Here is a 16,221-nt window from a genome sequence, read left to right on the forward strand (position 1 = left end):
TCGATGCATTTGGTGGTTGTGGTACAACGGAGAGTTTTATGCACAAAAATAAATGTGAGGTAGTATTTGAACCAGGCTAGAATCTGGCCAGTGAGACGACAGCTCCATGTTAGCCACCATACACTGTCAACAAGATTCGTCACCATTTACATAACTTATATTCACACCAAAATGTCAATTCCCTGAGCAGAAAAGAGCATTTCTTGAAATGTATTAATCTATGTTAGCATTTTTAAGCCTTCTGATACATTTAGAATGGTATTTCCAACATAAGGCCACATTATTGACCACTGCAAGAATAACAAACAGCACCCAAGTTCTTTCACCAGAAAGTGATTCAAGTACTCCGTGCAATTTGGGATGCAGGCTCTATTTTCAGACCCAAAACAGCGATAATCTCTATTTAGTCAGCACCCTTTAGTGGTGCAACATGGGAAACACTAAATCAAGGGCTGATAACTACCAACAGCACAGAGACACACAGAAAGTTATTATTTCAAAAGGTTTGGTTTTATTTGATAATACTGTTGTATATTTTTGTACATTGGCTGAACGTCCACAAGGGACTTACACAAAGCACTAAACACATGCATAGTCTGGTTGTCTTCACACTCCACCTCTACACCCACAAAACCCCATCAACCCTTCCCTACCAACTTAGCACGTGTACATCTGAAAGCATTGGATAAGGTAGAAGAAATATGGTATTACCAAGGGATTGCTTTCTGAAAGAGAATGAGCACCATGTTTATTACATCCAAGCCGCTTTAGATCTATACAAGGGTAAGATTCACAGGAGGTTGGTGGCACCTTAACTGGAGAGGATGGGCTCTTGGTAATGGCTGGGGCGGAATGAGATCAAATACATCAAACAGTTTCCATATGTTTGATGTCATTCCATTGACTCAGTTCCAGCCATTGTTATGGGCTGTCCTCGGTAGCCTCCACTGGTGAGATTCTTTCTCTCACATGCTCCCAGCGCAAGAAGACTTTCACCACTTTAAAGAGAACGACAGACTTGATGGGGGAACAAAAAAAAAGTTATAGATTTAACACTGGAAAACAAAAATGTACTGAAAATGGAAAGTCCACTTTTAATTTGCGCTTCTGTTATTCCATCATACTTTAAATCCAAATTAATATAATATAGCAATCTACTGAGATCTGAGTAGTATGTGCCTCAGACCTCAGACCTTCATTTTGATGTGGTTTCCTGAGAAGTTATACTTCTCCAGGTAGTATAACATCTGATCACCTGCGCAATGCAACCTGGCTGTCTGGTTGAGTCCCATAAGACACCCTATTTCCTTTCCTATTTCCTTTATTTCCTTTGTAGTGCTACTTAATCCCCCCCCCCCCCCCCCCCTTCTCTCCAATTAGTAATTACAGTCTTGTCTCATCTCTGCAACTCTCGTATGGACTCGGGAGAGGTGAAGGTTGAGAGCCATGAGTCCTCAGAAACACAACCAAACCAAGCTGCACTGCTTCTTGACACAATGCACATCCAATCCAGAAGCCAGGCGCACCAACGTGTCGAAGGAAACACCGTACACCTGGTCAGTGTGCACTGCGCCCGGCCCGCCACAGGGGTCGCTAGTGCGTGAGGAGACAAGGATATCCCTGCCGGCCAAACCCTCCCTAACTTGGACAACGCTGGGCCAATTGTGCACCGCCCCATAGATCTCCCGGTCACGACAGAGCCTGGGCTCGAACCCAGGATCTCTGGTGGCACAGCGATGCAGTGCCTTAGACCAATGTGCCACCCGGGAGGCTTGTAGTGCTACTTTTGACCAGGGCCCATATAGTGCACTATATAGGAATAGGGTGCCATTTGGGATACACAGTCTGCCTGACTGCAGTACGATATTAAAAACACTAGAGAATCACATGGTCTTTACTGGAATTCCTCTTCAAAGTGCAAATCTAGTTCTAGATCTAATGATGCAAATAAACAAAAAAAAAGTATATGCATAGGTTCTGTACAGCAATCTAGAGGGAGTGAGTGGAGACAATTAGGAGGGGTGAGGGGGTTGTTGAGACTAGAAGGGGCATCGAGGGGGGGGGGGGGGGGTGCAGGGGTAATATGTGATACCATAGGCATCCATCTCTATCACATGCCATAGACTGGTCCGGTGAGACATGCATTCCAGAAGGTTCTTTTAAAATGTTGTTATTCCCATAGTTGTCTGACTGGTCTGCTTTGGTCTTTCAGACAAAATTAAATGCAACTATTTATAAAACTAAACACCTTTCTTACCAAATGTCTATTAGAACAAGCTGGGAAGTCCCGCCTCACCATCAATCTGATTGGTCCTAACAGCATGGTTATGAGAAGCAACAAATAGCGTTTGACTAGTTAAAAAGAAAAAAGGTATCTTGGAATATGGCTTTGAAATCAAACAGAATGAGGAAACATAAGTAATGTTGAGCCATCATTGAATAGATATAGAGTCGTTCTAACCTGGGTAGTTTGACAGGGGTAGAGAGCGCACTACTTTTGACCTGGGCTCTGTTGCCATAACCCCAAGAAATTATCTGTCCTCCTGACGCCAGCCTCAGGGGGATGTGACATCATCACCACCTCACGACCAGTATAAAACAGGTCTTGTGGCACTAAATAGCTACACAAACATCCTGAGCCCCTGTCTAGCTCCTTCCACTAGCCTCTAAACCTTCTGTGTTTTGCAGTCCTGAAGGAACCGGATGGGTGTAAGCAATTTGACAAATACCATTTAGGGGTCTAGGTGGAGCCATCACCATACTATCAACATATCCAGTCCCTTTAGATCTGCAAACACAAGGGGTAGTAGCTGGGAGTTGTTTTTGGACCAGTACATTATTAACCAAGCTCTCTTAAATCATTCAGCTTTGCCTCGTTATATTTTATATGTGTATCAAATTAATGTTGTCCTTTCACACAGAACTTATTTTCTCCCCTAATATTTCATGAAATGTTTAGAAACATTTTTCTTTAAATCAGGTTGTGCAGTGGGCAGCTGGAAGGGGGTAGGGGCAGAAAGTGACTAGGGGTCCTCGATGTCCAGGAACTCCTTCTTGGGCGGAGTCACACCGCGATACCAGGAACAGGAGCCATCGGCCCTCTTGATGCAGGTGTAGTGGTTAGCTTGGCGACCGTGCACCTGCTTCTCTATCATCAGGTCTGTCCACAGACACTCCTCTGGAGCAGAAATGGCACAGGGCAGGGAGGGGCATCGCACAATCTACACAGAGAGCGAGACAGATACACAGGTTAAAAGGACCAAGTACCTTACTGTAATAGATCGCCATTTTAAAATGGGCAAAAATACAGTGGAAAGAAAAAGTATGTAAACCCTTTGGAATTACCTGGATTTATGCATAAATTAGTAAATTTGATCTGATCTGATCGTCATCTTAGTCACAACAATAGACAAACAGTGTGCTTAAACTAATAAAAACAAATTGTTTAAGTTATGTATTCAATATAGACAAGAAAAATACAGTCACAGTGTAGGTTGGAAAAAGTATGTGAACCTCTAGGCTAATGACATCTCCAAAAGCTAATTGGAGTCAGCTAACCTGGAGTTCAATCAATGAGACAAGATTGAAGATGTTAGTTAGAGCTTCCTTGCCATATAAAAAAACCCACACAATTTAAGTTATCTATTCACAAGAAGCATTGTCTGATGTGAACCATGCCTTGCACAAAAGAGATCTCAGAAGACCTAAGATTAAGAACTGTTGACTTGCATAAAGCTGGAAAGGGTTACAAAATTATCTCGAAAAGCCTTGCTGTTTATCAGCCCATGGAAATACAAATTGTCTATAAATGGAGTAAGTTCAGCATTGTTGCTACTCTCCCTAGGAGTGGCCATCCTGTGAAGATGACTGCAAGAGCACAGTGCAGAATGCTCAATGAGGTTGAAGAAGAATCCTAGAGTGTCAGCTAAAGACTTACAGAAATCTCTGGAACATGCTAACATCTCTGTTGACGAGTCTACGATACGTAAAACACTAAACAAGAATGGTGTTTATGGAAGGACACCACGGAAGAAGCCTGTCCAAAAAAACATTGCTGCAAGTCTGAAGTTTGCAAAAGTGCACCTGGATGTTCCACAGCGCAACTGGCAAAATATTCTGTGGACAGATGAAAAAGTGGAGTTTTTTGGAAGGAACACACAACACCATTTGTGGAGAAAAAAGGCACAGCACACCAACATCAAAACCTCATCCCAACTGTAAAGTATGGTGGATGGGAGCATCATGGTTTGGGGCTGCTTTTCTGCCTCAGAACAGATTTCTATCAGACAAACATTGATTCCCAAGTTTATCAAGACATTTTGCAGGAGAACATTAGGCCATCTGTCCACCAATTAAAGCTCAACCGAAGTTGGGTGATGCAATAGGACAACAACCCAAAACACAGAAGTAGATCAACAGAATGGCTTCCACAGAAGAAAATACTCCTTCTGGGGTGGCCCAGTCAGAGTGCTGACCTCAACCCGATTGAGATGCTGTGGCATGACCTCGAGAGAGCAGTTCACATAAGACATCATAAGAATATTGCTCAACTGAAACAGTTTCGTAAAGAGAAATTCCTCCTGACTGTTGTGCAGGTCTGATCCGCAACTACAGAAAACATTTGGTTGAGGTTATTGCTGCCAAAGGAGGGTCAACCAGTTATTAAATCCAAGGGTTCACATACTTTTTCCATCCTGCACTGTGAATGTTTACACTGTGTTCAATAAAGACATGAAAACGTGTAATTGTTTGTTATTAGCTTAAGCAGACTGTCTATTGTTGTGACCTAGATAAAGATCAGATCAAATTTATGCAGAAATCCAGGTAGTGCCAAAGGGTTCATATACTTATTTGTGCCACTGTAGCTTTTTAGCAAAAAAAAACAACTTGTTCTTAAGCAAGAATTTTGCTAAGTCAGAGTAGGGAGGGGAAAACTAAAAACTAGCTGTTATTATTGGCAGCGAGGTTTGTTACTGGTCTATTAACCAATTTGCACTGTAAAGCCAAAACTCCCACCCAAGCAAACCTGCTGATTAGAAGGCCCTCTAGATAGTTGGTTGAAAATACAAAATCAGGAAATAACTGATAAAAATAGATGGAAAAAAAGAAAAAAAAAGTTGTACAACAGCTGATGAAACTAGGATAGAAAACACAGGGAAACAGAATTGACTGCACTCGGCCTTTAAGATTGGTTTTCCTAGCCATTTACCCCTTCCACATTACTCCTTGCTTCCCACCACCTCCCTCCCTACCTTGCAGTCACAGCCCATCTGATAGCGCTGAGTCAGACTCTTCTTCTGAGTGGGGCTCATGGACTCCCAGGGCGTTATGTAGTCACACAGGGTCACATGCATCTTCCCACCTGCCTCCACCTTGCCTACAGGGAGCAACAGAGGGAGAAAGAGAAGGAGGGTGAGAGCGAGGTGGGGGAAAAAAAAAGAAGAGGGGGTGGGGTAAGGAGAGGGAGCGAGAGAAAGAAAGATTCTCTAAAACAGCAACAACAGATGTGGTTCTGAAACGTGATAACTGAAATCAGACAGCAGCTTCTCTTTTACTAGCCCCCCCCCACTATAGATCGGGGCAGACAGCGATAAGAAAATGGAGAAGAGGTGGTGAGGAGGGACGAGAGGGGTGAGTTGTTGAAATGCTTGTCGGACAGAAACTGGTTTTCACCATACTGAGGTCCGTCCGGAGTCCTAAAGAATCCAGAAGGAGGAAAACGCTAGCCTCAGCAGTTCGTGTTCTGGTGTTCCCTGTAATTAAGCTGAGTGTGTGTGTAGGGAAACCAGAGTGTGCATGATCTAATGCCCCTCTGTATGTCTACTCCAGTTGTGCTCACTCAGCACCATCTAGCATAGCCTCATCCCAGATCTGTTTGTGCCGTCTTGCCAATTCCTATGGTCATTGTAATACCAATAACTGTAGGAGTAGGCACGAGAACACAAACAGCTCTGGGATCAGACTACTTCTAGCACACAGCGGAGGGAGATTACACCATGTCATCAGTGTCTGGTCAGGTCAGATGACTAGCCTTACCGGATATTAGGTACTCCTTCTTGCCGCTAGTATCCAAGGTAACACCACACACAGCAGAGACCGGTGAAGTAAAGATCGCCTCAATGTCCTGGTCAGGACCCTTAAACATCTACAACACAATAACAGTTAAGGGGTTAGATGAACACAGGTCTTAAATATAACAACCCCAGGTAAAGGGAGGGGGGGGGGGTTAAAGTTCATGGATGTATTCTCACCTTGATCTGCTTGACCTCATACTGGATCCTCTTGATGGGGTTCCCATAGATATCATTCCCAGTATCCACCTCCTTCTCCCCCACCACCTTCGCTCGGATCACTGCAGGGAGACAGAGTTTTGGGGTCAGAAGACATCAAGAATACACACAAAACTTCTGTTTGAATACTTCCCTCAACAGTAGAGCTCATTAAGCACCTGCAGATGGAGCCCAGGCAGCCTGAACAGCAGCTTGTAGTTCCTACATCAATAAACCCCAACACAACCCACAATACAGTGAGTCAAAACAAAGTTGTTTTGACTGTTTCAGGTTGTGAACTAGCTGCCAGTACCATTCCACATCACGATTTGTTAGCACATATTGGCAGGGAGGGATGTGCGCTTCACTGAAACAAGGGAGTGATTGAGGCACATTATCAAGGCGAGAGAGCACGCAAGAGACAGAGACAGCAATAGTGAGAGAAATAAATCAGAGGACACAATATAGGGACACTGAAGGATAGAGGATAGAGGACCGAAAGTGTGAACGAGCTGTAGTTCCTGTGTGTGTTAAAGACCTCTCAGACTACATCATGCTTCAGCTATGGGAAGGGAATGGAAAATATGAGCAATAACGTAAAATCACCAGAGAGAGAGAGAGACACACACACTCCACAGGGGTGACTGCCATTGCTCTACACCCTTGGGTTCTCTTTACGGCATGGGACAGACAAATACAGAGGGGTTCACTGCTCCCCCCCCCCCGCTCTCGTTCGCATGCTTTTCTGCACATGTAACCACTTCAAGTTCATACACATGGCGCTGACTGAGGCTGATGCAAAACACACGCCAGCGGTGTACCTGGCTGGCTCCCTCTCCTGCATTCCGGGGAGTTTTTCCCCTCTCGTTTCCTGACCTCATTCAGGTCCAGAGGCTAATGAGCACTAAGGACCCTGGGTATACAACAGTGTAGAGAGAACTAGTGATACATTTTTGGGGGAAACCATCACATATCGGGATATTATTTTTTACAAGATATCGTTTTGACAATGTGGCAATATTATTTTTGCGCTAGTTGGCTGCAGTATTTATGCATTTCCATCACTGATCCAAACTCATTTGTGGCTCACTTGTCCCACTGCAGCAGACATACAGTGAGCAATTTGTTTGGACTATGGAATCGCAATACAGTCACAGTATTGAGTCGCAATACATATAGAGTCGTGAGAATAGCAATACATATTGTATCGGCACCTAAGTAGAGAACGCTCAGCTCAGGGTAAAAGTGTAGGGGCGGCAGGTAGCATAGCAGTTAAGAGCATTGGGCTAGTAACTGAAAGGACGCGAGTTCAAATCCCAGAGCTGACTAGGTGAAGAATGTGTTGATGTGCCCTTGAGCAAGGCACTCAACCCTCCTGTAAGTCACACTGGATAAGAGCGTCTGCTAAAATGTAAAAGTGATTCAGGACTGCTGCCCGTTTAATGACTTTTGCAGGAAATGTTGTTTTCCTAAATAGGCACCATTTCCCCCGCTTGCGATTTCTTAACTAGGTCATAGGAGCACCCCGTGTTGAGTGCAGCAGAAACTCTAGGGTAGCAGAGAAAGCTAAGAGGTTAAAACACACACACACACACACACACACATCATAGCTATGCAGAATTACTTATACATCCCAGCACTAAGCAATGTCTTTCCATGAAAACCATCCTGAGTTCACCCAGCCCTCCCTCCACCACACCCCATCAGAGCAGTGGTTCTAGGGGGTGACATGGCCTCCCCCTTCCCAGCCCCTGCTGGAGCAGGCTGGGAAGTCCCGTCTTTCCCAGGGAACAAAGATGTAAAATTAGCTGTAAAATAAATCTGGTGCAATGCGTCACTTCCCACTGGTTGATTCAACATTGTTTCCGTGTCATTTCAATTAAATTACATTGAACCAATGTAGAATAGTAATGTGTCCAGTGAGTTCTCACTTCGGAGTGATGCTTTTGTTGTACATTGTCCCTGTTCAAATAAACATAATAAATAAAATCTGCCTACAAGTTAGACATGGGAGCAGGGAGGTGTGTGTGACACCAGGGACAAATGTTAATCACTTGTTAGCTGTTAGTGCCACTACTCTGAGTGTGTGTGGGCTGCAGAGGATACAGACTCAGTGTTCTGTCAACTGGCTTAGTACACATCCTATCATACCATCCTCTCCCTCTTCTTATTTCCTCGGAATATGGACGGGAGCATAGCTTAAGCATATTCTTGGCCTCCCACTGCAGTTTAACTCATTTTGATGAGCCTGGTGGGACTGCTACACTAAGAGGTATGCTCAAAATGACCAGGACAGGGATTCTGAAGAGGAGTCAACACTTTAAAGTCAGAGGATCCCACCCTGTAAGTCAATAGTGTGTGTTTTTATTTAACTAGGCAAATCAGTTAAGAACAAATTCTTATTTACAACGACGGCCTACCCCGGCCAAACCCTAAACCGGACGACGCTGGGCCAAATTGTGCGCCGCCATATGGTAGTTCCAATCACAGCCGGTTGTGATACAGCCTGGAATCGAACCAGGGTCTGTAGTGACACCTCTAGCACTGAGATGCAGTGCCTTAGACTGCTGCGCCACTCTGGAGATGTTTGAGAAAGATGATCAGAGGGAATGGTCAGAAGGATGGGAGGAAGTTTGTGCCGTTTCCATGGATACCATGCATATGTGAGAAGTCCTTAACTTTGTTTTTCTTTTGTGTACCCAAAACTGACAGCCAGATGTTATAAGCTGCCAGATCAATGCATTAGAGAGAAAGAGATACATTTATTTTTAGTGTATGTGTGTGTACTGTATGTCTGTACAGTAGTGTGTGTGCACAGCACCCATCCATTTCAATGACTAGTTTTGATTTACACTGAAAAATATTTTTAAAACGCAATGTAAAGTGTTGGTTACATACGCATAAAAATATTATTTTGCTCAGATTTTATCCACAAATTTGATTACAATCAGGAGGCTGAAGAAATTTGTCTTGGCACCTAAAACTTTTACAGATACACAATTGAGAGCTTCCTCTTGGGCTGTATCACTGCCTGGTAAGGCAACTGCACCGCCCCCAACCGCAGGACTCTCCAGAGGATGGTGCAGTCTGCCCAACGCATCACTGGGGACATACTACCTGCCCTACAGCAACCAATGTCACAAGAAGACCAAAAAGTTCAAGGACAACAACCTGAGCCACTGCCTGTTCCCCCCGCTATCATCCAGAAGGCGAGGTCAGTACAGGTGCATCAAAACTGGGACCGAGAGACTGAAAAACAGCTTCTAGCTCAAGGCCATCAGACTGTTAAATAGCCATCACAAGCATATTAGAGCCTGCTGCCTAGACTTGAAATTACTGGCCACTTTAATAATGTTTACATATCTTGCATTACTCATCTCATATGTATATACTGTATCTTAGTCTATGCCGCTCTGACATTACTTGGCCAAATATTTATACACAAAGTAAATTGTTAGATATTACTGCACTGTTGGAGCTAGAAAACAAGCATTTCGCCGCAATATCTGCTTAACACGTGACCAATAAAATGACATCCGTGTTAGTGAGAATTTCTCCTTTACCAAGATAAGTCACCTGAAAGGTGTGGCATATCAAGAAGCTGATTAAACAGCATGATCATTACACAGGTGCACCTTGTGCTGGGGACATGAAAAGGTCACTAAAAATGTGCAGTTGCTACAACACAATGCCACAAGTTGAGAGATTGTGCAATTGACATTCTGGTGGACATTCCTGCAGTCAGCGAGTTTGCTAGAGAATTGAATCTTCCATAAGCCCCCTCCAACGTCGTTTTAGAGAATTTAGCAGTACGTTCAACTGGCCTCACAACCGCAGACCACTTGTAACCACGCCAGCCCAGGACCTCCACATCCAGCTTCTTCACCTGCGGGATCGTCGGAGCCCAGTCACCCAGACGGCTGATGAAACCGTGGGTTTGCACAACCAAAGAATTTCTGCACTGTCAGAAATTGTCTCAGGGAAGCTCATCTGCTTGCTTGTTGTCCTAACCAGGGTCTTGACCTGAATGCAATTTGGTGTCATAAGTGACTGTCGCTTCATTTGGCAAATGCTCACCTTCGATGGCCATTGGCACATTGGAGACGCGTGCTCCTCATGGATGAATCACAGTTCAAAATGTACATTTTAGTCATTTAGCAGACACTCTTATCCAGAGCAATTATGATTAAGTGCAGATTTTTGACCTAGTTGGCTCAGGGACTCGAAACAGCGACCTTTCGGTTACTGGCCCAACGCTCTTAACCGCTAGACTACCTGCATCAGGTATATGGTAGACAACATGTATGGCATCATATGGGCTAGCGGTTAGCCGATGTCAACATTGGTGGACAGAATGCACCATGGTGGCGGTGGGGTTATGTAAGGGGCAGGTATAAGCTACGGACAATGAACACAATAGCATTTTAGTCGATGGCAATTTGAATGCACAGAGATATCATGACGAGATCCTGAGGCCCATTGGTTTGCCATTCAGCCGCTGCCGTCACCTCAAGTTCCAGCATGATAATGCACAGCCCCATTTCGCAAGGATCTATAGACAATTCCTGGAAGCTAAAAATGTCCCAGTTCTTCCATGACCTGCATACTTACCAGACACATCACCCATTGAGCAGGTTTGGGATGCTTTGGATCAACGTGTACAAGTGTGTTCCAGTTCCCGCCAATATCCAGCAACATTCCACAGCCCAAAATCAACAGCTTGATCAAGAAGATGTGTCATGCTGCAAATGGTGGTCACACCAGATACCGACTGGTTTTCTGATTCACACCCCTACCTTAAGGTATCTATATTCCCAGTCATGTGACATCCATAGATTAGGGCCAAATGAACTCATTTAAAGTGACTGATTTATATGAACTGTAACTCCGTAAAAATCTCTGGCGTTGTTGCATGTTGACTTCATATTTTTGATCAGTGTACATTTGGTTAAGTTGTCAACTAACTTAAATATAACAAATGTCACCATGTCAAAAATTTTTACATTTAAAAAAAAAACGCAATTCCCTTATGTTGATGACTTCTTGAAACTCCAATCTTTTTCACATTGAATTTATTTTTGTTGCTGAAGTGACGTGGAAACAACATTGACAACCAGTTTTCCCCAGAAGAATCTCTTTGAAGTGGTCTGTGTGTCTGTTGCTGTCCCACTGCATTAGTCTGGTGCGGAGCGGGAAAACCCCAGGAACATTCCTGTCATTCCTCGCAGCTACACCCCTCAGAGGAAGGAGGGAAAAAAGAAAGGAGGATAGAAAGAGAGAAAGAGCGAGAGGACTTGTGAGACTGTAGTTCTTAGAGGGACTCTAAAGCAGAATTTATACTACCCTACTTAGTCCATCTTATCCTCCCTTGCTCGCTCTTTATGTCTTCCTCTCATCCTGCTGTGCCACGTCCACAAACCAGGCAATACTCCTAGCCCCACAGCAGACGCTGAAGCACTGTAAACTCACAGGGGACTGTGTGCAGTGTTTCCCCTGTATTATTTTAGCAGCAGCTCACCACCGCTAAATTGTTGCTGCCACACACACAAAAAAAAAAACCACAAAAGTATGTGGACACCTGCAAAAACATCTTATTCCAAAAATCATGGGCATTAATAGGAAGTTTGTCCCCCCTTTTGCTGCCATTACAACCTCCACTCTTCTGGGAAGGTTTTCCACTAGATGTTGGAACATTGCTGCAGGGACTGGCTTCCATTCGGCCACAAGAGCATTAGTGAAGTCAGGCACTGATGTTGGGCGATATGGTGTTCCAATTCATCCCAAAGGTGTTCAATGGGGTTGAGGTCATGGCTTCTGTGCAGGCAAGTCAAGTTCTTCCACACCGATCTCGACAAACCATTTGTATGGACCTCGGCTGGAGCACGGGTGCATTGTCATGCTAAAACAGGAAAAGGCCTTCCCCAAACTGTTGCCAAAGTTGGAAGCACAGAATAGTCTAGAATGTCATTGTATGCTGTAGCATTAAGTGTTCCGTCAATGCTCCAGTCCAATGGCGGCGAGCTTTACGCCACTCCAGCCGACGCTTGGCATTGCGTATGGTGATTTTAGGCTTGTGTGCGGCTGCTAGGCCATGGAAACGGATGGAAATGGAAATTTCATGAAGATCCCGATGAACAGTTCTTGTGCTGACATTGCTTCCAGAGGCAGTTTGGAACTCTGTAGTGAGTGTGACAACCGAGGACAGACACTTTTACGCGCTTCAGCACGCGGCAGTCCCGTTCTGTGAGCTTGTGTGGCCTACCACGTCGCGGCTGAGCCGTTGTTGCTCTAAGACGTTTCCACTTCACAATAACAGCACTTAGTTGACCGTGGCAGCTCTAGCAGAGCTTGAGATGCATGTGTGAATGTATGTGTGCGCACCGAGTCAAAGTTGACACACCTAATCTTTCAAGGAGTTTTTACATTTGACTATTTTCTACATCAAAACTAAGAAACACATATGGAATCATGTAGTAACCAAATAAAGTAAAAAGCTTAAAACAAAATATATTTTATATTTGCTTTTCTTCAAAGTAGCCACCTTTTGCCTTGACAGCTTTGCATTCTCTCAACCAGCTTCTCCTGGAATGCTTTTCCAACAGTCTTGAAGGAGTTCCCACATATACGGAGCACTTGTTGGCTGCTTTTCCTTCACTCTGCAGTCCAACTCATCCCAAACCATCTCAATTGGGTTGAGGTCAGGTAATTGTGGAGGCCAGGTCATCTGATGCAGCACTCCATCACTCTCCTTGGTGAAATAGCCCTTACACAACCTGGAGGTGTGTTGGGTCATTGCCTGTTGAAAAACAAATGATAGTCCCACTAAGCGCAAACCATCACACCTCCTTCATGCGTCATGTGGGAACCACACATGGGGAGATCATCCGTTCACCTACTCAGCGTCTCAAAGACAGGGCAGTTGGAACCCAAAAATAAATAAAATAATCTATTTGGCCTCAGACCAAAGGACAGAGTTCCACCGGTCTAATGTCCATTGCTCATATTTCTTGGCACAAGCAAGTATTCTTATTTGTGTCCTTTAGTAGGGGTTTCATTGCAGCAAATTGACCATGAAGGCCTGATTCACGTAGTCTCTTCTGAAATGTTAATGTTAACATGTGTCTGTTACTTGAACTCTGTGAAGCATTTATTTGGGCTGCAACTTGAGGCTGGTAACTAATGAACTTCTCCTCTGGAGCAGAAGTAACTCTGGGTTATCCTTGCCTGTTGTGGTCCTCATGAGAGCCGGTTTCATCATAGGGCTTGATGGTTTTAGCAACTGCCCTTGAAGAAATGTTTAAAGTTTCTCCCAGACTGACCTTCATGTCTAAAAGCAATGATGGACTGTAATTTCTCTTTGCTTATTTTAACTGTTCCATAATAATGGACGATCTTCTGTATACCACCCCTACCTTGTCACAACAACTGATTGGCTGAAATGCATTAAGGAAAGAAATTACACAAATTAAACAAGGCACACCTGTTAATTGAAATGCATTCCAGGTGACTAACTCATGAAGCGGGTTGAGAGAATGCCATGGGTGCAAAGCTGTCATCAAGCCAAAGTGTGGCTACTTTTAAGAGTCTCAAATATATTTTAACACTTTTTTGGTTACTACATGATTCCATGTGTTATTTACTAGTTGATGTACTCACCATTTTCCACATTGTAGAATGATAGTAAAAATAAAGAAAAATCATTGAATGGAGTAGGTGAGGCCAAACTTGACTGATACGAATATATCAATAAAAACAAAAATAATTTGTTTAATATAACTTTTTGGATGGAAAAAACACTTTCAGTGTACACTTAAATGAGTATAACCAGACAAAGTTTGTAGAAATGATAAAAAACACAAGGTCAATCATTCCATCTTCGATAACTTGAAATCACCCCAGAAAAAGCTCAAGCAATGAAACCAATTGATTTTGTTTGAGCATCAGAACACAGAATTAGCCATGGCAAAATGTGTAGAATTGCAGGAAAGTAGCCCCTTTGATCCAGAAAAAAACCTAGCTTATTTCTAATAACACACCTACCTGATAATATTGTATGGTGCCATGTACAGGCTAAGAGCCTTAATCATTTTTTTGCCAATATTGGGCAAGGATTATAGATAGTTGGTGTTGGCATCATTCATTTTCATTCACTGGAGTAAAAAAAAAAAACAGAAATTAGCTTCTCACAGTTCTACAAAATATATATTTTTTAAATTCCAGGGACATGTCACACTCTTTGCCACCACACGCAAAAAACATCTAGGGGAAACAATGGCATGCATGTGTCACCTCTGCATTACTATCAGACCCTGTCCAATATGTCTGCAGAATTTTCAGGTAGAGACAATGCAAGCCTTCAAATCTCTCAAGCAAAGTTACTAATCATCTCCTGCTTACATTTGAGGTTGGAAATTGGTCAATCAATTCTCATCAGTCAACAGCCAGTGTGGAAAAGAAGGGTGGTTCCATGTCATTTCAGCAAACCATGACACCAACCATCTCAGATTGTTATGATTTTTTTTATTTTTTTAAACACATAAGTTTCCTTATGCTTGTTTTAATATCATTTGATGAGACATCAAGCTAATTGATTGGACACAAATTGGCCATTTTAATTTAAATGATTTAACATATTCAATAAATATGGTACCTAACATCCGATTTGGAACAAACTTTTCCTAATAATGAGTAAGACCCTGAAGAAGTGACCAACTCCGCCACCAGTGTAGTGACTTTGGGAAAACAGACAGAACTGGCAAGCACACCTTAAAGGACCAGACTTCTTGACAGAGGCTATAGTAATGACGCAACAACAGAAGGTACACGTGAGGGCGTAGCCTGTCAATCACTTACCAACGTCCGCGTTACAGAAAGCCTGTTGCGGATGCACGGGTGCACAGCTGCAAGCTTCCACTAGCTCCTCTGCCCGCCACAAAATCAGTACGGTCAGCGTACAGAGGACGCCGTTAATTGACAACGCCATTTTCTCCCGCGTTGTTTACCTTCCTTTGAAATGCGGGGGGGGAGGGGGGGGGGGTGTCCCTATTGAGAGTGAAATCCGTTGAGCGCGGTCTGTGTGCGTAGGCGATCTGTGTGTGAGTACAACTACAATGAGTGTGTTGCTCCGAGACCAATGACAAGAATAACGGAAGAAGACCGCAGGTCCTGGGTCCCCACACGCAGTTTAGCAGTTCTGAGCAGGAGGAAACGAAAATCCACCTTCAGAACGTCGTGAAGGAACCGCTGATGCACGGTCGAACAGTGCGACCGTTCACTGGAGTCTGTTGCTCTTCCTTTCGGGATCAGATGAGTTTTAAAGGCTGCTGCATGTTGGACTCCTCCCCCCTCTGTAACGATTCGTCCTGCGGTAGGCGCTGAAGCCCTACGTTCAAAGTTTTCCTCTTCTCATATTCTCCTCTTCTGAATCACATCCCTCTTCTCCGTCTGTAGCTGCTGCTGACGTTATCAGCATATTCAGAGAGAGTGAGAACATTATAAATACCACCAATATTTATCTGTTTATTTACAGTGAAAATATTCATACCACTTGACTTATTCCACATTTTGATTAAATTTGTGTTATCTCACCCATCAACCCACAACACCCGATAATGACAAAGTAATTTTCTTTTAGACATTTTAGCAAATTTATTGAAAATGAAATGCATAAATATCTCATTTACAGAAGTATTCTCACCCCTGAGTCAATACATGTCAGAATCATATTTGCTAGTGATTACAGCTGAGTCTTTCTGGGTACATCTAAGAGCTTTAGACACCTGGATTGTACAATATTTGCACTTTATTCTTTTTACAATTCTTCAAGGTCTGTCGAGTTGGTTGTTGCTCATTGCTAGGCAGCCATTTTCAAGTATTGCCATATATTTTCAAGCCAATTTTAGTCCAAACTGTAACTAGGCCACTCAGTAACATTCAATGCCATCTTGGTAAG

General features: G+C 43.5%; 1 protein-coding gene across 1 annotated transcript; it reads right to left on the reverse strand.

Annotated features, from left to right (window-relative positions):
- Window positions 1-488: 488 nt before the first annotated feature.
- Window positions 489-15,615, reverse strand: timp2a (TIMP metallopeptidase inhibitor 2a). Its single transcript, XM_020495526.2, has 5 exons — window positions 15,123-15,615; window positions 6,252-6,352; window positions 6,037-6,145; window positions 5,253-5,377; window positions 489-3,221 (listed from the first exon to the last, which is right to left on the reverse strand). Exons 1-5 carry the CDS (start codon window positions 15,250-15,252, stop codon window positions 3,024-3,026), a joined length of 663 nt encoding a protein of 220 aa, XP_020351115.1. The 5' UTR covers window positions 15,253-15,615; the 3' UTR covers window positions 489-3,023.
- Window positions 15,616-16,221: the final 606 nt, after the last annotated feature.

Source organism: Oncorhynchus kisutch, linkage group LG11 (assembly GCF_002021735.2).
Source record: "Oncorhynchus kisutch isolate 150728-3 linkage group LG11, Okis_V2, whole genome shotgun sequence".
In the NCBI taxonomy this organism is placed as follows: Eukaryota; Metazoa; Chordata; class Actinopteri; order Salmoniformes; family Salmonidae; genus Oncorhynchus; species Oncorhynchus kisutch.